The sequence below is a fragment of the Culicoides brevitarsis genome, chromosome 1 (genome assembly GCF_036172545.1).
Source record: "Culicoides brevitarsis isolate CSIRO-B50_1 chromosome 1, AGI_CSIRO_Cbre_v1, whole genome shotgun sequence".
Classification (NCBI taxonomy): domain Eukaryota; kingdom Metazoa; phylum Arthropoda; class Insecta; order Diptera; family Ceratopogonidae; genus Culicoides; species Culicoides brevitarsis.
In genome coordinates, this window is record NC_087085.1 from 7214137 (window position 1) to 7232421 (window position 18285).

At 31.6% G+C, this 18285-nt stretch overlaps 7 protein-coding genes across 7 annotated transcripts in view; 2 read left to right on the forward strand and 5 right to left on the reverse strand.

Annotated features, from left to right (window-relative positions):
* Nucleotides 1-381: 381 nt before the first annotated feature.
* On the reverse strand, nt 382-1513 carry LOC134837962 (seminal metalloprotease 1-like). Its single transcript, XM_063853361.1, has 3 exons — nt 1490-1513; nt 1042-1428; nt 382-989 (listed from the first exon to the last, which is right to left on the reverse strand). Exons 1-3 carry the CDS (start codon nt 1490-1492, stop codon nt 564-566), a joined length of 816 nt encoding a protein of 271 aa, XP_063709431.1. The 5' UTR covers nt 1493-1513; the 3' UTR covers nt 382-563.
* A 236-nt stretch (nt 1514-1749) lies between these two features.
* LOC134838367 (apyrase-like) lies at nt 1750-3702 on the reverse strand. Its single transcript, XM_063853882.1, has 4 exons — nt 3573-3702; nt 3072-3519; nt 2362-3013; nt 1750-2305 (listed from the first exon to the last, which is right to left on the reverse strand). Exons 1-4 carry the CDS (start codon nt 3680-3682, stop codon nt 1845-1847), a joined length of 1671 nt encoding a protein of 556 aa, XP_063709952.1. The 5' UTR covers nt 3683-3702; the 3' UTR covers nt 1750-1844.
* Nucleotides 3703-5331: 1629 nt separating this feature from the next.
* LOC134827157 (zinc metalloproteinase nas-8-like) lies at nt 5332-6102 on the reverse strand. Its single transcript, XM_063839726.1, has 3 exons — nt 5997-6102; nt 5830-5936; nt 5332-5775 (listed from the first exon to the last, which is right to left on the reverse strand). The coding sequence occupies exons 1-3, from the start codon at nt 6100-6102 to the stop codon at nt 5332-5334; spliced, it is 657 nt and encodes a 218-aa protein (XP_063695796.1).
* Nucleotides 6103-6797: 695 nt separating this feature from the next.
* LOC134827186 (uncharacterized) lies at nt 6798-7619 on the forward strand. The gene is made up of 2 exons (XM_063839760.1): nt 6798-7180; nt 7238-7619. The coding sequence occupies exons 1-2, from the start codon at nt 6798-6800 to the stop codon at nt 7617-7619; spliced, it is 765 nt and encodes a 254-aa protein (XP_063695830.1).
* A 30-nt stretch (nt 7620-7649) lies between these two features.
* Nucleotides 7650-8649, reverse strand: LOC134838248 (blastula protease 10-like). The gene is made up of 4 exons (XM_063853739.1): nt 8623-8649; nt 8335-8563; nt 8155-8270; nt 7650-8098 (listed from the first exon to the last, which is right to left on the reverse strand). The coding sequence occupies exons 1-4, from the start codon at nt 8623-8625 to the stop codon at nt 7673-7675; spliced, it is 774 nt and encodes a 257-aa protein (XP_063709809.1). The 5' UTR covers nt 8626-8649; the 3' UTR covers nt 7650-7672.
* A 1434-nt stretch (nt 8650-10083) lies between these two features.
* On the reverse strand, nt 10084-15043 carry LOC134827290 (uncharacterized). The gene is made up of 7 exons (XM_063839877.1): nt 14763-15043; nt 14449-14701; nt 14225-14381; nt 12078-13662; nt 11852-12009; nt 11578-11780; nt 10084-10725 (listed from the first exon to the last, which is right to left on the reverse strand). Exons 1-7 carry the CDS (start codon nt 15041-15043, stop codon nt 10174-10176), a joined length of 3189 nt encoding a protein of 1062 aa, XP_063695947.1. The 3' UTR covers nt 10084-10173.
* Nucleotides 15044-17324: 2281 nt separating this feature from the next.
* The window catches only part of LOC134827298 (2-hydroxyacyl-CoA lyase 1-like), a 2922-nt gene continuing 1961 nt past the window's right edge, over nt 17325-18285 (forward strand). Inside the window, exons 1-4 of the mRNA XM_063839889.1 lie at nt 17325-17482; nt 17541-17626; nt 17780-18204; nt 18270-18279. Of these exons, the coding sequence (XP_063695959.1) occupies nt 17456-17482; nt 17541-17626; nt 17780-18204; nt 18270-18279 (548 nt within the window). The 5' untranslated portion in view covers nt 17325-17455. The remainder of the gene's footprint in view (nt 17483-17540; nt 17627-17779; nt 18205-18269; nt 18280-18285) is intronic.

Sequence of the window (18285 nt, forward strand, 5' to 3'; positions counted from 1 at the left end):
ATTTTAGGCTCAAAACTGGTCAAAAAATGACTTGCAAAAAAATCAGAGTTTGAACCTCCAAACTCTGATTTTTTTTGTTTCATCAAATATCGACCCAATATGAACAGAAATGAACTTTAGAATGAATATTTATTCAATTTTGGGCTTAAAAGTGATCAAAAATGACTTGCAAAAAAAATAAAAAAAAGTTGTTTCTAATGCCAAAACCTTCAATTTGAGACGGAGAACCGTGATCTAGCTTAATTTTGAAAAATCGGTATGTAAGCCCTCATAATAAGAAGATTTTGACTTAAATTTTTTTTTAAATTTTCTTTCTTTTAAAAAAAAATTTAAAAGTCTTTTTTGTAATTTTTAGTACATTGTGTTTATATGTTTGTCCAGCATATGAAGAATTGGCAATAATTTCTCTTAAACTAAACAATGACTCGGTACACAAACGGGTTATGTAACAAACATATACTACAATTCGAATTTGCTTAGCTAATTCAAGGTACTTTTTTATAAAAAATTTCTTATCAAAATTTTGATAATTCTAAAAAATTTTATTTTTTTCATCAAATTCTTTACCATGGGCATTCATACATGCGATTCAATTTTTCTATATCTTTTCTGCTCAAACCAACACGTTGTCCAATGGGAGCTCCCCATACTTTGGGAACAATTGTTGGCAATCCATTTTCAGAGAATCCAGTTGCTCCGTAATGCATCACGGAATTGTAATCGTACGTAATATCAAAGTCTCCAACGATTTGCGATGAGTATTTCTCAAAGTTATGTTCCATTCCGGGTGTAATATTGTCCCATTTAATTTCGACATAATCGTCACGATCGTAAGTACTTTGCATGTGATAAAAACCCAAAGCATGAATAAACTCGTGCATGATAGTCGCGATACGGAAACATCCTTCTTCGACGTTGTTAAGTTGCAAATTGAGTTGTTGCTTTCCTCCAATTTTACCAACTTCGCTCCAACATCCCGTCGGAGTTCCCTAAAATAGAATAATTTGTCAGAAAATTAAAACTTTTGGTTTTTGTACTTACAATGACTTCGATGTAATCTTCTTCAACAGTACGTTCAACGAATTTAAGACAAGATACCAACTGTAATTGATCAAGACCTCGTCGAATGTAATTTTTCTGAACATCACTGAATGTGTTGTTAGCAATAACGTATGGAACTGTATTCTCTTTCCAACGATAAGTATGATCCAACAAACCATTACGAGTCAACAAGGCACTCAATTGTTCTTTGCTTAAAACTATATCTCCCTCGAATTGTCCACTGTACTCTTCAGCATTGTCATCTTTTGTCAAATGACGCAATTTAAGGATATTTTCGGGAGATAATTCTTGAAAACCAGCCTTGAGTGTTGTTGGTTTTGCACTTGCGATGGCAAATAATGCCACAAAAGCAAAAATGAGCAATTTCTAAAATTTTTTTAGAACGATTAAAATTATCCATTTTTAAATTTTTTTAGCAGAAACTTACCATGATGATCCGTTTGGTATGAAATTCGATTCAAAAACTGTAAATCAAAGACAATTTATCGCCTTAAATATCAAACAATCAGTAAATATCAACTTTTGATAACCTGATAACCGATATCTGTCTTGTAAAAGCTGTTTGAGGAAAACCCAGATTTATGTAAAGAATGTTTTAGATTTTGCCGACTTATCTAATCTTAAGAGCTTTTTGTATCCAACGCAAAAAAAAAAACATTTTATAATTAGATTTCGTAGTAATTTTGCAAATAAATTTCAAATATTTATGTGTCATTTAACATTATCCGGCGATATTTCTTGTATTAAAACTGTACAAAAATTCACGTAAATTTAAAGTTTATTTAGACCTTCTTTTCATCGCAATAAGGACAACGGAGAACGTCACTTGCTCCGCGATAAACATCATTTCCGCTAATTTTGTGCGAAGCCAAATATTTTTTGATCAAATCTCTCGAATCAGGTCCAATTTGGTAGTTTTTCTTGTTCAAAGCGATTTCCGAAAAGTTATCTCCGCCATTTGCAAGGAAACAGCTTGTAACAACTTTGTAAAGTTTATCATCAAGCAATGGCTCAAAACGATTGTTTCCCATATCGACTTTAACGGAAATAACTCTTTCAAATTCGTTTCTGCTCATGTCATAAACAACTTTGAAACCCGAGATTTGCAGAAAATTAAAACGCTTTTTACGATCTAAAGTTGCAGCTTTTTCCAACGTACGTCGAATATGTTTTCCTTCGATTTCCATTATGTCAACTGACGAGTCAAAGGGATACACTCTCATCAAATCTCCTTCAGTTATAACTGAAAAAGAAAATTTTAATGTCAAATTTTTAAAAATTTGAAAGAAAAAATTATACTTGCGCTTGACAAATCGCCCTTCATACTTGCTCCTTGAATAAATGCCAAAATTGGCTCTGAAGAGTCTTTGGAATAGTGTTTTTGGAATATATTTACCAATAAACTTCCCAATTGACATTCACCCCATCGACAACTCTTTCCCTTTAGTATGACTTTTGTAAATCCAATCGGTTTTTTAGCGATTTCCTCAATTTCTTTACGCCAAATATCCATCGCTTTGTTAACTTGTTCGTCTTGCGGATAGTTTTCATCGAGGTACAAAGGATCAGGTTTGAACTTTTTCACTTCTCCATGCTCGTCAAAGAATAATTGAATCGCTCCAACAACTTTTCCATGACAGAATGCTTGCACAAGAAGAACTTGTCGCTCGGGAGACATTTTGGGATGAACAATTGTCGGATATTCTCCAACGACTTCTTGGCCAACAGGATAGATTGAATAATTTTTTGGCCATAACAAGGTATGTGAATGACTTCCTACAATTACATCTACCAAGTCACCAACTTCTTCAGCAATTTGTAAATCGACAGAATGCCCGCAATGAGAAACAACAATAATTTTGTTGATTCCCTTGTTTTTCAATTCGTTTGCAGCATGTTTTACCGACTCGATGGCATTTCGAAATTCTACTTTTCCCGTATTTGCAGTCAACTTCAAATAAAAAAAATGAATTTAAATTATTTTTTAATACACACATAATGCAACTTACATTAGTTTTATCGTACAAAGCTCCAATAAAACCCACTCGAACAATTTGCCCTTTCACATTGAATTCCCGTACGAGCGTTTCCGCAATCTTTTCATCGATTGCAGGTTCGTTTCTTGTCTTGATGTTTGCACAAACAACAGGCGAATCGATGTATTCCAAGAATTTTGCCAAGTTTTCAACGCCGTGATCGAACTCGTGATTTCCAAGAACCATCAAGGAAGGCAATTCGAGTTTCAACATTGCTTGTGTCACATTCCATCGTAAAAATCCGTACCAAATGGAGCCTTGAAAATTGTCGCCTGCATTGATGAGCATCGGATTATCATCATGATATTTTTGCTTCAAGGCACGAATAGCATGAACAACTCTCGCATATCCGGCGATACATTTTTCTTTGGGTTCTAAATTGCAATCTTCTGATTTTGGGCCTGCTGTTACGGGCTCAAAACTGAAACAAAAAAATAATTTTATTGTATTTAAAGAAAATTTATAAAAAGTTACCGTGCATGAAGATCATTGACATGAATAAGTGTCAACGTTAAAGGCAGATCTGCGACACTGAATTTTATTGACGTTGCAAAAAGTGCAAAACTAACGAGAAATAAATTCATCTTAGAATCGACTAATTCGACGTGATTCTAAAATACGACTGATTCTGAATTCTGTTGAAGTGAACTTTTCCTCCTTCTCCATTTCACGTTCGTGTGTGGTCGTAATACATTAGAAGAGATCAGTTTTAATTAAAAATGAATCAATGTAGGTACGATGAAAAAAATTTGACCCAGTTTATTGTTAAATTTTTTAGTATCAAAGAATACAAAATACAGGTATTATGCAAATTATGAGTGTTTGTGACTTTTTTACTCAAATTGCAAAAAGAAACGTGTAACTGAACAAAAACAAGCAAATCTTAATTAATTGCCTTCGTCACATTTGTACAAGTGTTCTTATCAAAGCTGTAAAAATTTATTTTTTTTGCTATATCAAAGATTGCATTGGCTGATTTTTTTCAATTATTCTTTAAGTTTTATAAAAATCTTAAAAAACAGAATTTGTGTAATGTCTTATTGAACAAATTAAAAAATTTTACAATTTCTATCTGAACTTTAATTTTTTTTCATAATTTTCAATTTTTCTGAAATTTTATTATACTTTACATATCGTTTAAGTAGGATTTTTAATTAAAAATAAGGCCGCTCCAAATTTTTTTCGAACTTTTTGTCCCAAAAACTTTTTTTCAAAATGGGGGGGCATCAAAAAAAAAAAAAAAAAATTGAAATACTTTTACATACAAAATGATAAAAATTATATAATTTTTGGTCATTTATCAATATTTTCGTTGTTTTTAATTTGAGAATTTCATATTTCAAATTGATTTCAGAGTAATTCAACTAAAAAATTGAAAAATAATTTTTCATAAGGCGCCATCCATTTACGGCGTCGGAAGTTTGAGGGGGGGTGGGGGTACATGAGTTTCCGATGGATTTCGACGTAGGGGGAGGGGGGATAAAAGGAAAATACGACGTCGTACAAATTCTCTATAGTTAAGATTTTTTGTCTCAGTTTTTCAGAAATATTTAAGCGCTTCAAACTTTTTTGTTTTGTTTTGTAATTTACAGAGTAAACATGTACAATTTTTCCCAAATTTCTATTTAAATTTGAGCTACATTTTAAACAATTTTTCTTGTTAGGGGGGGGGGGGGTATATTTGGCCAAAAAGTACGTCGTAAATTAGGGGGGGTCTTTAAATTCCGACGGTTTCCGATTATAGGGGGGGTGGGGGTCAAAAAATGTCCATTTTTATCCGACGCCGTAAATGGATGGCGCCTAAAAAAAAAAAAATTTAAAAACTGATTTTTGAAAAAATATTTTTAGAGAAGAAAATTCTTGTAAAAATATCATTTTCAAAACTAAAATTTAAAAAAATTTAAATTTTTTAAAAAATTTTTTGAAATTTTTTTGAAAAATCATGAAAATATGCCAAAAAACGGTAATTTTTGATGAAATTTTTAACTTTTTTTTTTTATTTTGCCCCATTGGATTTTCGGCTTTTGAAATGGGGCATGGGACAAAAAGTTCAAAAAAAATTTGGAGCGGCCTAACAAGCCAAAATTATTTAATCTAAATTTTAACAATTAGATAAAGATTAAAACTTTCTTATCAATCTTTAAGAAAAACCCAGATTTGTAAGAAAAATATTTCAGATAAGAAAGATTTCACCATCTTATCAGCTTTGAATTGAATCAAACGCAAAAATTTCTTACAATGGGCATTCGTACATGCGATTAAGACGTTCGATATCACGACGACTCATTCCCGCATTTTGCCCAATGATATCTTGATATGCAGGATCTTTCGTAATGATCGTTGGTTTCTCCCAATCAATGGCATTAGAGATTTTTGGATAATGCATCACACTGCGGTAATCATATGGAATGTCGAAATGCGAGACAATTGTATGGTTGAACATCTCAAATTGTGTATGAGATCCTTCGCTAATGTTGTCCCATTGAATATCGATGTAATAGTCACGATCCCAACTACTTTGCATGTGATAAAAACCCAAAGTATGAAGCATTTCGTGATGAATGACACTCGTTAACATACAACCATCACCAATAACGCCATTCCATCCAGGAGCGATATTCAATTGATTTCTTCCGGGCGATCTACCAACATAGGCAAAACATCCCAAATCTTCATTCTAAAATATGAGGTTTGCGAAAAATGAGAATTATTTAAATTTGGAATTTCTTACTGTGATATCAACATAATCCTCTTCATATGTTCGAGGTACGAATTTCAAGCAACTCAACATTTCAAGATGATCCAAAGCTTTACGAATGTATTTTTGTTCTGCCCATGCTATTTGAAAAAAAAAAAAATTTTTTATTTTTTTCGTAATTTTTTCAATTTTTTACTTACTATGATGTTCCATTACATAAGGAATAACCTTTGGCCAGCGTTTGATAACATTTACCAATCCATTTCGACTGTTGATGCTCATCGCTTGTGCTTCAGATAATACCATATCGCCTTGATATTGACCGCTGTAAACCCATGGAAGTTCATTTTCTCCCAAATTTCTGAGTTTATGCACTAAAAATTAAAATTTAAAATCAACAAAATCACAAATTTTGTTGAAAAAATTTTACTTACGATTTTCAGGGGAAATCTGTTGAACTCCCGGTTTTACTCCATGCGGGAGTGAATGTGCTGAAGCAACAGCAATAATGAAACTTATTACAACAAAATTTTTCTAAGTTCAAATTTTAAAATATAATATAAACTAAAATTAATTAAATGTTAAAAAAAAAAATAATAATTTTTGAATAGAATGTGCTGAAGCAACAGCAATAATGAAACTTATTACAACAAAATTTTTCTAAAAAAAAAAAAAAATAATAATTTTTGAATAGTAAAAAAAAAAATAAATATCAACTTATACCATTTTTAACTTTGGAAGTCTGAAATGAACTAAAAAAATTTTTTTTAAATATTAATAATAATCAATATTTATCAAATTTTTTGATAGCTTTTGATAAGATTTCTTCGAAAATCCGTTTGATTGTTCAAAAGGTCATGTTATGTGCCAAATTCAAATTGCTTAACGTTACATGACGACGAATCAACAAGTGATTAAAGTTATCGATTTAACAATTTCAGTTTTTTCTTCAACAGTTCTTTGAGAATTTTTATTTTAAAAGTTTATTCGAAGCAGCAAAGATGAGTAAACTCGACGATATTTTCGGAAAAAAGAAGGAAGCTGTTCCCGTTCTTGACTTGAGCAAGTCAACAGCGACAAATAAAGAAGAATTTAAACGTCTCATGGAGAAAGTTCCTGATTACAAGATGCGAGCAATCAAAGTTCGAACGGAAGATATCAAAATTAAAGACAAGGATTGGTCTTTCAAGACACCGAAAAAAGAAAATCGACAGTTAATTAAAAATAATGGACTTGTAGATCCTGCTTCTTACAGTTATATGGATCCCGTACCGCAGGAAATGGCATCAATTGTGTTGATGGAGCTCTGCACGATTCAAATTGATTGGAGAATGTTGACAACTGCAAGACCTAAAACGAAAACAGAGGAAGAATATTTCAGCAAGTGAGTCTTTTTGTATAAAAATATTGAAAAATTTAAAGAAATTCCTTTTTTCTATAGATTGGTAGAATTGGGAAAGTTACAAATCAAAACTGAAATACGAGAAAAACGTGAATTAATTCAAAATCCGTTCAGCAAGAAGGTAAAAAATCGTTCGGGAATCGTTGAAACACGAATTATCACGTGCACAGATTGTCTCGAAGAGTTTTGTAATGGAAATTATTGCAACGATTTCAACTATGACATGTATTTGAGGGTTCCTGTGAAGCAGCCTGTGAACAAAGATGCTCAAATGTCAGAACGAGAGCAAAAACGGTTAATGCGTGCGGGAATGGCGAAACCGACAACAAGTAAAAAAGGGAAAAAAGGCAAAGAAGGAAAACCTTCAAAGAAAAAGAAGAAACGAACAAAGAGTAAAAGTCCATCTCGAAGATCTGATTAAATTTTTATGTGTTTTTTTTTATTTTTTGCAAAAAAAAATATCGAGAATAAAGTTTACATTGGGCATTTGTACATCCGATTGATTTTCTCAATATCACGTCGACTGAGAGAAATACGTTGACCAATAACGGCATTTGGATCTTTAGGTACTAACGTTGGTTCACCATTTTTGCTGAAACCCATGTTACTGTAATGCATCACAGAATTGTAATCGTATTCAATTTTAAAGTCGGAAACCTTTTCGGTGTCATATTTGTTGAAATTATGTTCTTTTCCGTCTTCGATGTTTTCGTACTTTACTTCGACATAGTCGTCTCTGTTATGCGTACTTTGCATATGATAAAAGCCCAAAGCATGAATGAACTCGTGCATGATGGTTGCAAGACGGAAACATCCCTTTTCGATCTCGTTTGTTGCTAAATTCAACGTTTGACGCCCTCCCATTCGACCTACTTTAGATGAACATCCGCTTCCAGTGTTCTAAAAAAAACGTTTAAAATCAAAAATTTGAAAAAGTTAAAAATTTTTCGACTTACGACAACATCAACATAATCCGTAAGCCCTGTTGCGTTTTCATGCCCGATGAATTTCAAACAAGACACCAATTGTAACGTATCGAGTCCTTTTCTGATGTAATCTTTCTGTTCTTGGGCTAAAATTTTAAAAATTATTTAAAAAAAAAAAAAATCTTAAAAAAATTAAAAAAAAAATCTTACAATAATTAGCTGAAATGACGTAATCGACAGTGTTATTCTTCCAACGAGATGCTTCTTTAAGAAGCCCATTTCGCATATTAACTCCTTTCAATTGTTCTGGCGTTAAATCCATATCTCCTTCAAATTTTCCCGCTAATTCTTCAGCATTGTCGTAAAATGGTTTTTTAGGAGATGGAAAAGCTGCTGAAAGAGCGATCAAGGCACTCAAAAATATGGCGAGCGTTGAATTCTATTGAAGAAAAATTCCGTTAAAAACATTTGTAATCAATTTTTTTGCTAATGACTTACCATCTTTATTCACGATTGATTATCTACTATTAATGAATGGCAAATTTGCGAGTATTTATATTGTCTTAATTCGATTTTGATTTGACGTGAATGAGATTGATAACATGATATCGATAAGAAATAGCTATCAAATAGGATTAAAATTGCGTGAGATAAGATATACATTGATACGATATACATTGAAGAATAAGTTAATTGACTTTTGAAGTGAACTATTTCGTAAAATTGTGACGAAGAAAGTGCAATTTCTAGATTAAATTACTATTTACGTCGAGGGGGATATCCCATTGTAAAACTTGAGATAGTAACACTGCATCATAGTTTTTGATATTTTTTTAAATTTTCTTGAAGTTTTCATAATATTCGTTTTTTTTTCATACTCGAACAGAGAAATACAAAAAAAAAATCCTAAACAAACAATTTGGCAACAAAAGTATCTGTTCATTTCGATACATTTTGTGTGTTTACAATTTGTTTTGAAAATTTAATTCGCCAAAGAAATTAATTGTTTGTAATTTGTTTGATTCAACAACCGCTATGAAAAGCAAACAGAACAGAAAAATACAAATTTAGTTTTTCTATTGATTTTCAAGTGTTTGCATCAAAAATATTGATCTTTAAGAAAATTTCAAAATGATACTCACATGGATTTTATTAACTTCTGTAACTTTACAACTAAAAAGTGTCGAAACTCATCGTTTGAAGTTTACGCCTCCAATATTGAATCCGGTAGGTATCTTTTTATAAAAACATTTTAAGAAATTTTAATTTTTGACTTTTTAGGAATTACCATTTGAAGCAGATTTCTTTGAACATTTCAAACCAGGTTTAGCCTTTATTTTTCAAGGTGTCATTTTTCATGGAATGTAAATCAAAAAATTTTTAAAATTTAAGCTCTAATTAAATTTACTTTACTTTTAGTGTCAAAATAAACTTTCGAACGGATTTGCATAACGTAGCTATCCAATTATCGATTCGTCCTGAGAAGAAACTGATAACTTTGAACAGTTCCTTTAACAGGTTTGGATCGAAGAGTAAAATCATTAAAATCAATTCTCCAATAGAATTTGGCGAAAATTTTACTATTAGAGTTGAAACAGAAGAAAATCAGTTTAGAGTTTCTGTTGATGATAAAATGCGAACGTTTGAACATCGTCTTCCCATGGATCGGGTAACATACGTTGAAATAGTGAATACCGTTGGAGATGCAGAAATTCACAAAATCGATGTAGAAAATAATAATCCGGTAGATTTGTTGGAACAAAGAATGAACAAATTAGAAGAAATGTTGATTAAATTTCATGGGTTGTTGGAAAAAAATGAATAAATACAAAAAATGCACATTTTTAAGAGAAGATTGAGATCTAAAGTATAAATAAAAAGAAAAGTAATCATTTCAAATTATTTAATTTTTATTCATATAAATATTATTAATTACAATTAATAAAATTTTTCGTTCCTTTTTTCGTAAATAAAACACAAACAACTAACATTGGAAAGCAATTACTTAAAATATTAAATAAATAAATAGCGAAAAGTAAAGCTTAAAAATTAAATTCCGTCTTTTTGCCCGACATGCACTCCTGCAAGTTCAACAGGCGTGTGTTCAGCGCCTACAGATGCTGTTTCTGCTCCCGGTTGTAATCCAATTGTCGCTCCAAGTTTCGCACTTGCTGCCCTAAATGTGTCACTAAGTTTGATTTGCACAACGTTGATACACATCGAAGTAAGAGCAAGTCCGAATATCAAGTAAATAATACTTGCCATCATGAACATCGGATGATCAGGCACCAAATCGCCAAATCCGATTGTGGACATGGAAATAAAAACGAAATAGAAAGAATCAAAGAAACTCCAACTTTCCCATGACTTGTACACAGCAGCTCCAAACAACATGTAAATGATCAAAATAGAGAGCGCCAAACTGATGGGAAGATTAAATTCGTCGTCAATTTCGATATCGGGCAATGTCGGCGAATCACAAGATGGAGGATGAGATTCTGTGCTTGTTGGCGTTTGAGTTTGCATAACACCCAATGTCGTAACCATTTGACTTGGGCGACGAGCCATATCGTACATTACGTTTATGCCACGCATTACGCCCTGAAAAATATTTTTTTTTTTAATTTCTGACTTCAAAAAATTTTCAAAAAAAAAATTACAAATAAACAAAAATAATTTTAGTTTGAAATTTGTCTAATTTTATAAAAAAAAATAGTTCTCAATTATGAAATTTTTATACAACAATTTTTTTTTTAATTGAAATTTTTTTAGGCCGCTCCAAATGAAAATCAAAAATAAAGTCCGATGCCCCATTTTAAAAGTCAAAAATCCAATGGGGCAAAATAAAAAAAAAAGTTAAAAATTTCATCAAAATTGATCGTTTTTTGTTGTATTTTCATGATTTTTCAAGACATTTTCAAAAAAATTTATAAAAAATTTTCAATTATTTTAATTTTTGTTTCGAAAATCATATTTTAACTTGAATTTTCTTCTCTAAAAAAATTTTTCAAAAAATTACTGAATTTTTTTTCAAATTTTTTTGACAGTAGTATAGCATGGATATGCTACACAGTTATTTTTTTTATGAAATTTTAATTTTTCAATTTTTAACTTAAAATGATCTTAAATCAATTTTTAATTTGAAAGTTTCAAAGAAAATTATTAAAAAAACAACAAAAATGTTGATCAACGATCAAAAATTGCTAATATTTTGTCATTTTGTATGAAAATAAGTATTTCAAAAATTTTTTTTATTTTGCCCCCCCCATTTTATTTTCAAAAATTTTGGACTTTATTTTTGATTTTCATTTGGAGCGGCCTTGTCTAATTTTATAAAAAAAAATAATTCTCAAGTATGAAATTTTTATACAACAAAAGGACAATTTTTTTTTAATTGAAATTTTTTTAATTGTATTTTTTTTGCACATTCGTAATTGAATGAGAGAAACTTACTTGAACTTGCGATTGTTTTCTGACTTTTTTACATGTTCCTGTGTAATAAAGACGTCGAACGTATGCCCACAGGAATTTTATAATGCGAGTCAACAACTTTCCAAAATCAGCTAAGATGATCAAGAACAATGGAACACCGATGATAGAGTAAACGATTGTTAGTGCTTTTCCTGCTGTGGTTTTAGGAACAATATGTCCATAGCCTGAAACGAAAAAAAAATTAAACTTTTGTGTAAAAAAACAAATTTAAAAAATTTTTGTTAGTTTAAGGTACCAATAGTTGTAACAACAGTGAGACAAAATAATGCACTATTAATGAACGACCAAACCGTAATTCCCGAATACGATTTGACACCCGCGTCGTATGCGATTTGCAATTCTTCTTCAAATTGCTTGAGTGTTGTTCGTGCTTTTGTTTTCCAATCGTCTTCTCTGTTTCGTTTTTGAGAAAAAATATAATTAGAAACGAATTTTGAGAGTCAAGAAAAATTCAATCAAACCTCAAATTTTGACTGAATTTCCACAGATCATCGATAAATGTTCGTCGTATACGTTTTGTGCCGCATTTGTACATATTTTCCCAATTTCCTTCGAGATGTCGAAAAATTAAGCCTCCTGTGCCGCATAATATCAACATTGCTATCCACATACACAAACATCTCTTAAACGACGTCCGAATTTCTAATACTTCTTTAGGATGTGCCGCTTTCAATTGTTTCCAAACAATTTTAGATTCGTAATAAAATGGATATAAATACGATCTCAAACCCGTTTTTGGCAAATTTGGTTTGTGAGCATAAGCATTTACAAATATCGGTACAAGTAATTTCTTTGTTTCATCATCATCCTTGATTTCAACTTCTTTCGCAACTCCATTTGTGCCATTTGCCTGTTTATCTGTGTCATTTTTCACATTTCGTCGTCTCACTTGAAGCGCTTTTCCTAAATCTTGAATGGAGTTTTTGTTAATGTCGAAATATTCGTCGACCGAATCAATCGTTATATCAGGAGTTTTTGAAACAGCAACAGGCGTTCGAGATCTCGATGACTTTCTTCGAGGCGATTTTGATGCCAAACGAGTTTTTAATCGTCTTTGTTCATAATCTGATTCGTCGGAAGCATCTACAGTTGATGAAACATAGTCCTTGTGTTTCTTCATTGACGATTTTGAACGACGTTCTCTCGATTTGGATTTTGATTTTCGTGGCATTGGACTGTCAGGACGAACGCCCAAATCTTTTTCGTGTAATGCGAATGGCGTTAGTCCTTTTGATGGTTCTTTTGCTGCAATTTCTTCGCGATATTTTTCGAATCTCGCAAGTCTCATGCGATCGAGTTCGCGTTTCTGTTGAATAAATCTCAGTTTTTCAAGTTCAAACTTTTTGCGATCCTCTTCGAACTTTTTCATGTTCATTTCGAGTTGCAAACCACGCGGATCTGTTGTCGAAAATTGAGGTTGATACGCCGGCGCAGGAATCGTTAAACGAGCAACTAATGCGGCGTCACTTTCACTCGAATCTTCTTTGTGACGCGGAAGAGACATGCTTCGTTTGCTAATTGGTACGTCGCTTGTGTATGTGATAACTGCCGTTGTGCTTGTTTGTGTTTCACTTTCTTTGCGAGGCGTTGATTGACTTCGATGAGCTTTCGCAGCATTTTTTGCTTTGTTTCGTCGACTCAGAATTTTGCTCATATGTCCTCCAGCTTCAACTTCAGGGAATTTTTTCGTTTCTTTGACGTCATTTTCGGGCTTTTCCTCATTGTTGTTGTTGACGGGAAAAGCCGGAGACATTTCCTTGAAGGGAGACGATGGCGCAGTTACAGCAACAGGAGAAGTTGGCACACTTACAGAAGGCGATCTACCAACGCCGTTATTGTTGGCAAAGAAGAAATCCGCACTACTACAACTGTCGTCGTCCGTATTTCGTTGGGAGCTTTGCACGCGAGACGACGGATCAGGCGTTTGATCACGCTTCGTTACGCTTCTGTTTGACGGAGTACGTCGATAACGACGAACACTTGATGTCGCGGGAGTACCAAAGTTTTTTTGACTCATACTATCCATCACAGTTCTATTTATATTTTCTATATTTTTTACATCCATCTTTTTTTTCGCTTTCAATTCTTTTCACAACCAAATATTTTGTGTTCGATTTCTTTTTTGTTCGGATTTTTCTTTTATTACGAGACAATTTTCACTTATTTGCATCTATCTAATAGTTACGTTTTTTCCGTTTGGGCAATAAATTACACACTTCGAGAAGAATAATTTTTGTCCTCTAAAGAAAAAATATTGATCGTCATGCCAAAAGTGAAAATTAATTTTTTTCTTCTTTAATTCTAACGAATTAAAGTGACGAAAACTTAAAGCGAAACGTTCGGCGAGAGACTGAAATTATTGTGGAAATATGAAAATAGCTCAGCAACGAAACATCTGTGAGAGGGAAACACTTGTTGAGACGTGTTACCGCAAAGAGAGTAATTGAGCTATTTTTAATACATACAATCAAGTAGAATGGGTCGAAAATGTCTCAAATATGTGAAATGAGTCAGCTGCTGCTGATATATCGACCGTTTTTCGATTATTTTCGTAAATTTCTTCAATCAATTTGCAAGACGACGCATTGTCTACATCTAAATTTCTTACCTATTGTGGTGTAAACAGTACCACAGAAGAACATTGCATTCCAAAAAGACCATTTAGCTTTATCCTGATCGTAATTTCCTTCTTGTAAATGAGCTATCAATGCTCTTTCGTACGTCAAAATTCTGTTTTCGATATCTCCTTTCCATTTTGGGACATCCTGTGATGTAAAATAAAGTAAAAAAAAAAATTATTTAAAAATTTCTTCAAAAAAATAACAAACTTACGAATTTTAACAACTGAAGAGAATCAGGATGCGTTGTATAGTTCAAAATTTCATCAAGTAAAAGAGATCTGTTGTTTTTAATATCAGTTCGCGCTTGTTCTTCTGCTCCTCCTTCAATTGCTTTAAAAATTGCAGCACCTGCCAAACTATACAGTAACACAACGATTGTGAGAAAGATATGTGTGAATGTACTTTTTGACCATTGCGATACTTTATTGTACATCCAAAAGGCATATTTTTCTCCGAAACCCAAACTAAAAGAAAAATTCAACATAAAACATACAAAAAAAATCATGAAATTTTTGAGTTTCTTACCCAGATTTGGCAGTATTCATTGTAAAATCTTTAAAACCCGCAAATTGCTTGAACATATATTGACCCGCTTTTTGAGGATACATGTAAGCATCGTATTGAAATCCATTAGGACCAACAGAAGCTGTTCCCGGATATCCTGACAATCCTGTCATCGGAGCAGGTTGAATATATGGCGAAGGTTCTGTCGCTCTATACGGATTATCAGGTATATTGAGCGTGATTTTCGGTCGAGTTCTTGCTGGGCGAACGACATTTTCTGACGTTGTTGGTATTGGATTCATGTTTATTTAATTTTTTTTTTTAAATTTCACTTCCTAATTGATGTCAAATTGCCAAATTACTTTTTCAAAACATCTAGTTTGAACACGTTGCGTTCCGCGAATGTCTCTTTTTCCGATAAGCTTCAAAAAATTTTATGAGTTGTCTTCCAAAAATACTCGATTGCGTCTTTATTGTCACTGAGTCTGGCTTTTGTGTTTTCTACTTAATTTATATGACACAAACTTATCACGAAAAAAAACAAAAAAGAACGAATTTTCTTTCTTTTTTTCACGTTTAATTTTCTCACACAGAACTTCACTTTTCTCGTCGTCAACGTCTCTCTTGTACCTTTTCTTTATAATATAATCTTATCTATTATTAGTACGTTTGTTAATGTTCTTATTAAAAATAGAAAAAAATATTGTCTCGTTTATTTTTCTTCTCTAACATTTTTCAGTTGTATTTATTTATCCAGGCAAACGTTGTAAATTTTTTTCAAACTTTTTTTTTTACAATTCTCAGTTGAATGGCATATCAATCGTCACGTTATGTCACTCACTCATATTTTAAACATTAACCTGATATAAATTTTATCAATTAAATAATAATAATTGGCTGTGTGTGTGTGGTAAATTATGCAAATTTTTAAGAATTATTAGCCACAAGTGTTTTTTTTTTTATTGTCAAGCAATAAAATCGAAAGTAAAATTTATTTATGAGTTGTTCCGATTTTAAATATTTTTATTTTTGTTCATTTATTGTCTTTATTTTTGAGTAGTTTAGAATTTTGTAGAATATTTTAAATAAGTGATTTTTCCACGTTTGTTATTATTTTGTTTCAAAGGCAAAATTTTATAAATAATATCGACAGCACGAAAAAGTAAAAATGTGTGTGAATGCGACATTCACTGACGACGAACTGAATGCTCAAATGCTCTGTCGGTCTCAGTAAATAAAGAAGATGATTTCAAATTTTATAAATATTTGTTGACTCCGCGTAGGTAAATTCTCACTATTATTTTTTTTTTCTAAGTCACTCTTCTGATGTCATTTCGTCATATTTTGAAGAGTTTTTCATAGAGTGAAACTCAATTTTAAATGATAAGAAATTTTTTTTCATTTTTCTGTGAATTACATAATTTTGCCTTTGATAGTTCCAAAATCCTGTTTTCGTAAAAATAAAAAATTCGTTTTGAAAATTTGGAAAAAAAAAATTTTTTTCTTCGTCAAACGCCTTGCCATGAAACTTGTCCTGAACAAGTTTTTTAATAAAAAAAAATGCTTTTTAAATTTGGAAAAAAAAAATTTCTCTTCGTCAAACGCCTTCCCATGAAACTTGTCCTGAACAAGTTTTTTAATCAAAAAAAAAAAAAAAAAATTTGAAAATTTGGAAAAAAAAAATTTTTTGTCTTCGTCAAACGCCTTCCCGTAAAAGTTTTTTTTTCAAAAAAAAAAAAAAAAAAAAATTTTTTGAAAATTTGGAAAAAAAAATTTTTCTCTTCGTAAAACGCCTTCCCATGAAACTTGTCCTGAACAATGTTTTTCATCAAAAAAAAAAAAATAAAAAAAATTTTTTGAAAGTTTGGAAAAAAAAAACCTTCGTCAAACGCCTTAATGAAGCTTGTCCTTAAGCCTAATCAAAAAAAAAAAAAAAAAATAATTCAAATCAAATAAAAAAAAAAAAAAAAAAAAAAAAAAAAAAAAAAAAAAAAAAAAAAAAAAAAAAAAAAAAAAAAAAAAAAAAAAAAAAAACAAAAAAAAAAAAAAAAAAAAAAAAAAATTAAAGTTTTAGACCTTCAATTTAAACATTTTTAGTTTAAAATCTGGAACGAAAGTTAACTGAAATGTTGCGAAAAAATAAAACACAAACATTTTTAATGAGTGATTAATTTCTTAAGTTCAAAAATTCTATCATTTTTTAAAAATTGTTTTGAAAAAAAATTAATATATTAAAAAAACTTTTAAAGAGCGCAAAGCAAAAGAAAATTGTCATTCAACGAAAAATAAAGCATGTGTTATTTTCACTGTGTTAAAAACCGAACAGTGAAACCTCCATTCTGTTCTTTTGTATCTACTGTCGGCTTAAACGACCTTCCCAATCATCCGTATACGCAACTCTTTGACTGTATTGCCTCATTACTAAATATTACCTATTTACGTTTACAAACAAAAGTGCATACACTCGAAAATTGTTTAATTGTAAATAAATACTACTTCGTCGGCGATCACAACTACAAATCCAAAACAAAGTGAATCATTATTTTTACAGGCAGTAGTATTCAAACACTCTCACGGCGCGTACTTATTGTTATTATTTATCTTTTTCGTGATTAGTTATCAGTATTTCTGTCCAAATAATAAATGTTTGATAAATGAACGAGTCGTTAGTATAAAATTAGCTTTGAAAGACAATAAACGAGAAAAATATTCAAATGGCTACTATTCCAATTCACAATCCAGTGAGTTTTTTTTTTCTCAAAAAATATGTAAATTTTAATAATTTTCACATTTTTTCAGCAACTTCCATTTCTCGGAAGCATTCCGGGAGGCATGAGACCTGGATTGATGCTTCGATTTCGAGGAGTTGTCCATCAAGAAGGCAGGTGTGTATTTTTTCGTAATTTTGCGTGCAATTCATATCATTTAGCGATGTGACGTCATTAAATTTTATTCGCATGGTGAATCACAGCGAATCGAAAGTCGAATTATTTCACAAGACAAGAAAATGAATAATAACCAGTCGTTTCCTTTCACAGATTACAAATTAACATTCAATGCGGAGCAGCAACTGAACCAAGAGATGATGTTGCACTTCATTTGTCGATTCGTCCTCGGGAAAATTGCATTGTAAGAAATAACTATACGAATCGTGTTTGGGGAACGGAAGAACGTTACGGACATTCTCCAATTTATTTCGGGCAACCTTTCGACTTGCTCGTTTTAGCTGAACATTCGCAGTATAAAATTGCCGTTAATGGAGCACATTTTGCAACTTTTACGCATCGTCTTCCGTTGACACGAGCAACTTTCGTATCTCTCGCGGGCGAAGGAACAATTCACATGATTGGCGTCGAGAATGATACAACAGGAGCATCAAATCCGGGACCTACTGCTCCTCCAATGGGAAATTTGCCTGTTTATCCGCCTCCCGGAGCACAAGTTTGTCCAATGCCATATCCGCGTGAGTGAAAATTTTGAAAATTTTTTAAGTGAAAATTTTGATTTTTTTTTTAATGATTTTTTTAGCTTATCCTTCGCATGG

Coding starts and splice junctions, on each gene's coding strand:
- LOC134827157 (XM_063839726.1), bottom strand. CDS start 6,102: ATGGTATTATCTGAAGCACAAGCGATGAGCATCAACAGTCGAAATGGA. Junction 5,937..5,996: donor TTATGTAATGGAACATCATA/GTAAGTAAAAAA, acceptor TTTTTCAAATAG/CATGGGCAGAACAAAAATAC. Junction 5,776..5,829: donor AGGATTATGTTGATATCACA/GTAAGAAATTCC, acceptor CTCATATTTTAG/AATGAAGATTTGGGATGTTT.
- LOC134827186 (XM_063839760.1), top strand. CDS start 6,798: ATGAGTAAACTCGACGATATTTTCGGAAAAAAGAAGGAAGCTGTTCCC. Junction 7,181..7,237: donor GAGGAAGAATATTTCAGCAA/GTGAGTCTTTTT, acceptor TTTTTTCTATAG/ATTGGTAGAATTGGGAAAGT.
- LOC134838248 (XM_063853739.1), bottom strand. Junction 8,271..8,334: donor CGTCATTTCAGCTAATTATT/GTAAGATTTTTT, acceptor TTAAAATTTTAG/CCCAAGAACAGAAAGATTAC. Junction 8,099..8,154: donor CGGATTATGTTGATGTTGTC/GTAAGTCGAAAA, acceptor CGTTTTTTTTAG/AACACTGGAAGCGGATGTTC.
- LOC134838367 (XM_063853882.1), bottom strand. CDS start 3,682: ATGAATTTATTTCTCGTTAGTTTTGCACTTTTTGCAACGTCAATAAAA. Junction 3,520..3,572: donor GTCAATGATCTTCATGCACG/GTAACTTTTTAT, acceptor TTTTTGTTTCAG/TTTTGAGCCCGTAACAGCAG. Junction 3,014..3,071: donor CTTTGTACGATAAAACTAAT/GTAAGTTGCATT, acceptor TTTTATTTGAAG/TTGACTGCAAATACGGGAAA.
- LOC134827290 (XM_063839877.1), bottom strand. CDS start 15,043: ATGAATCCAATACCAACAACGTCAGAAAATGTCGTTCGCCCAGCAAGA. Junction 14,702..14,762: donor ATGAATACTGCCAAATCTGG/GTAAGAAACTCA, acceptor TTTTTCTTTTAG/TTTGGGTTTCGGAGAAAAAT. Junction 12,010..12,077: donor AAATTCAGTCAAAATTTGAG/GTTTGATTGAAT, acceptor AAAACGAAACAG/AGAAGACGATTGGAAAACAA.
- LOC134837962 (XM_063853361.1), bottom strand. Junction 990..1,041: donor AAGATTACATCGAAGTCATT/GTAAGTACAAAA, acceptor ATTCTATTTTAG/GGAACTCCGACGGGATGTTG.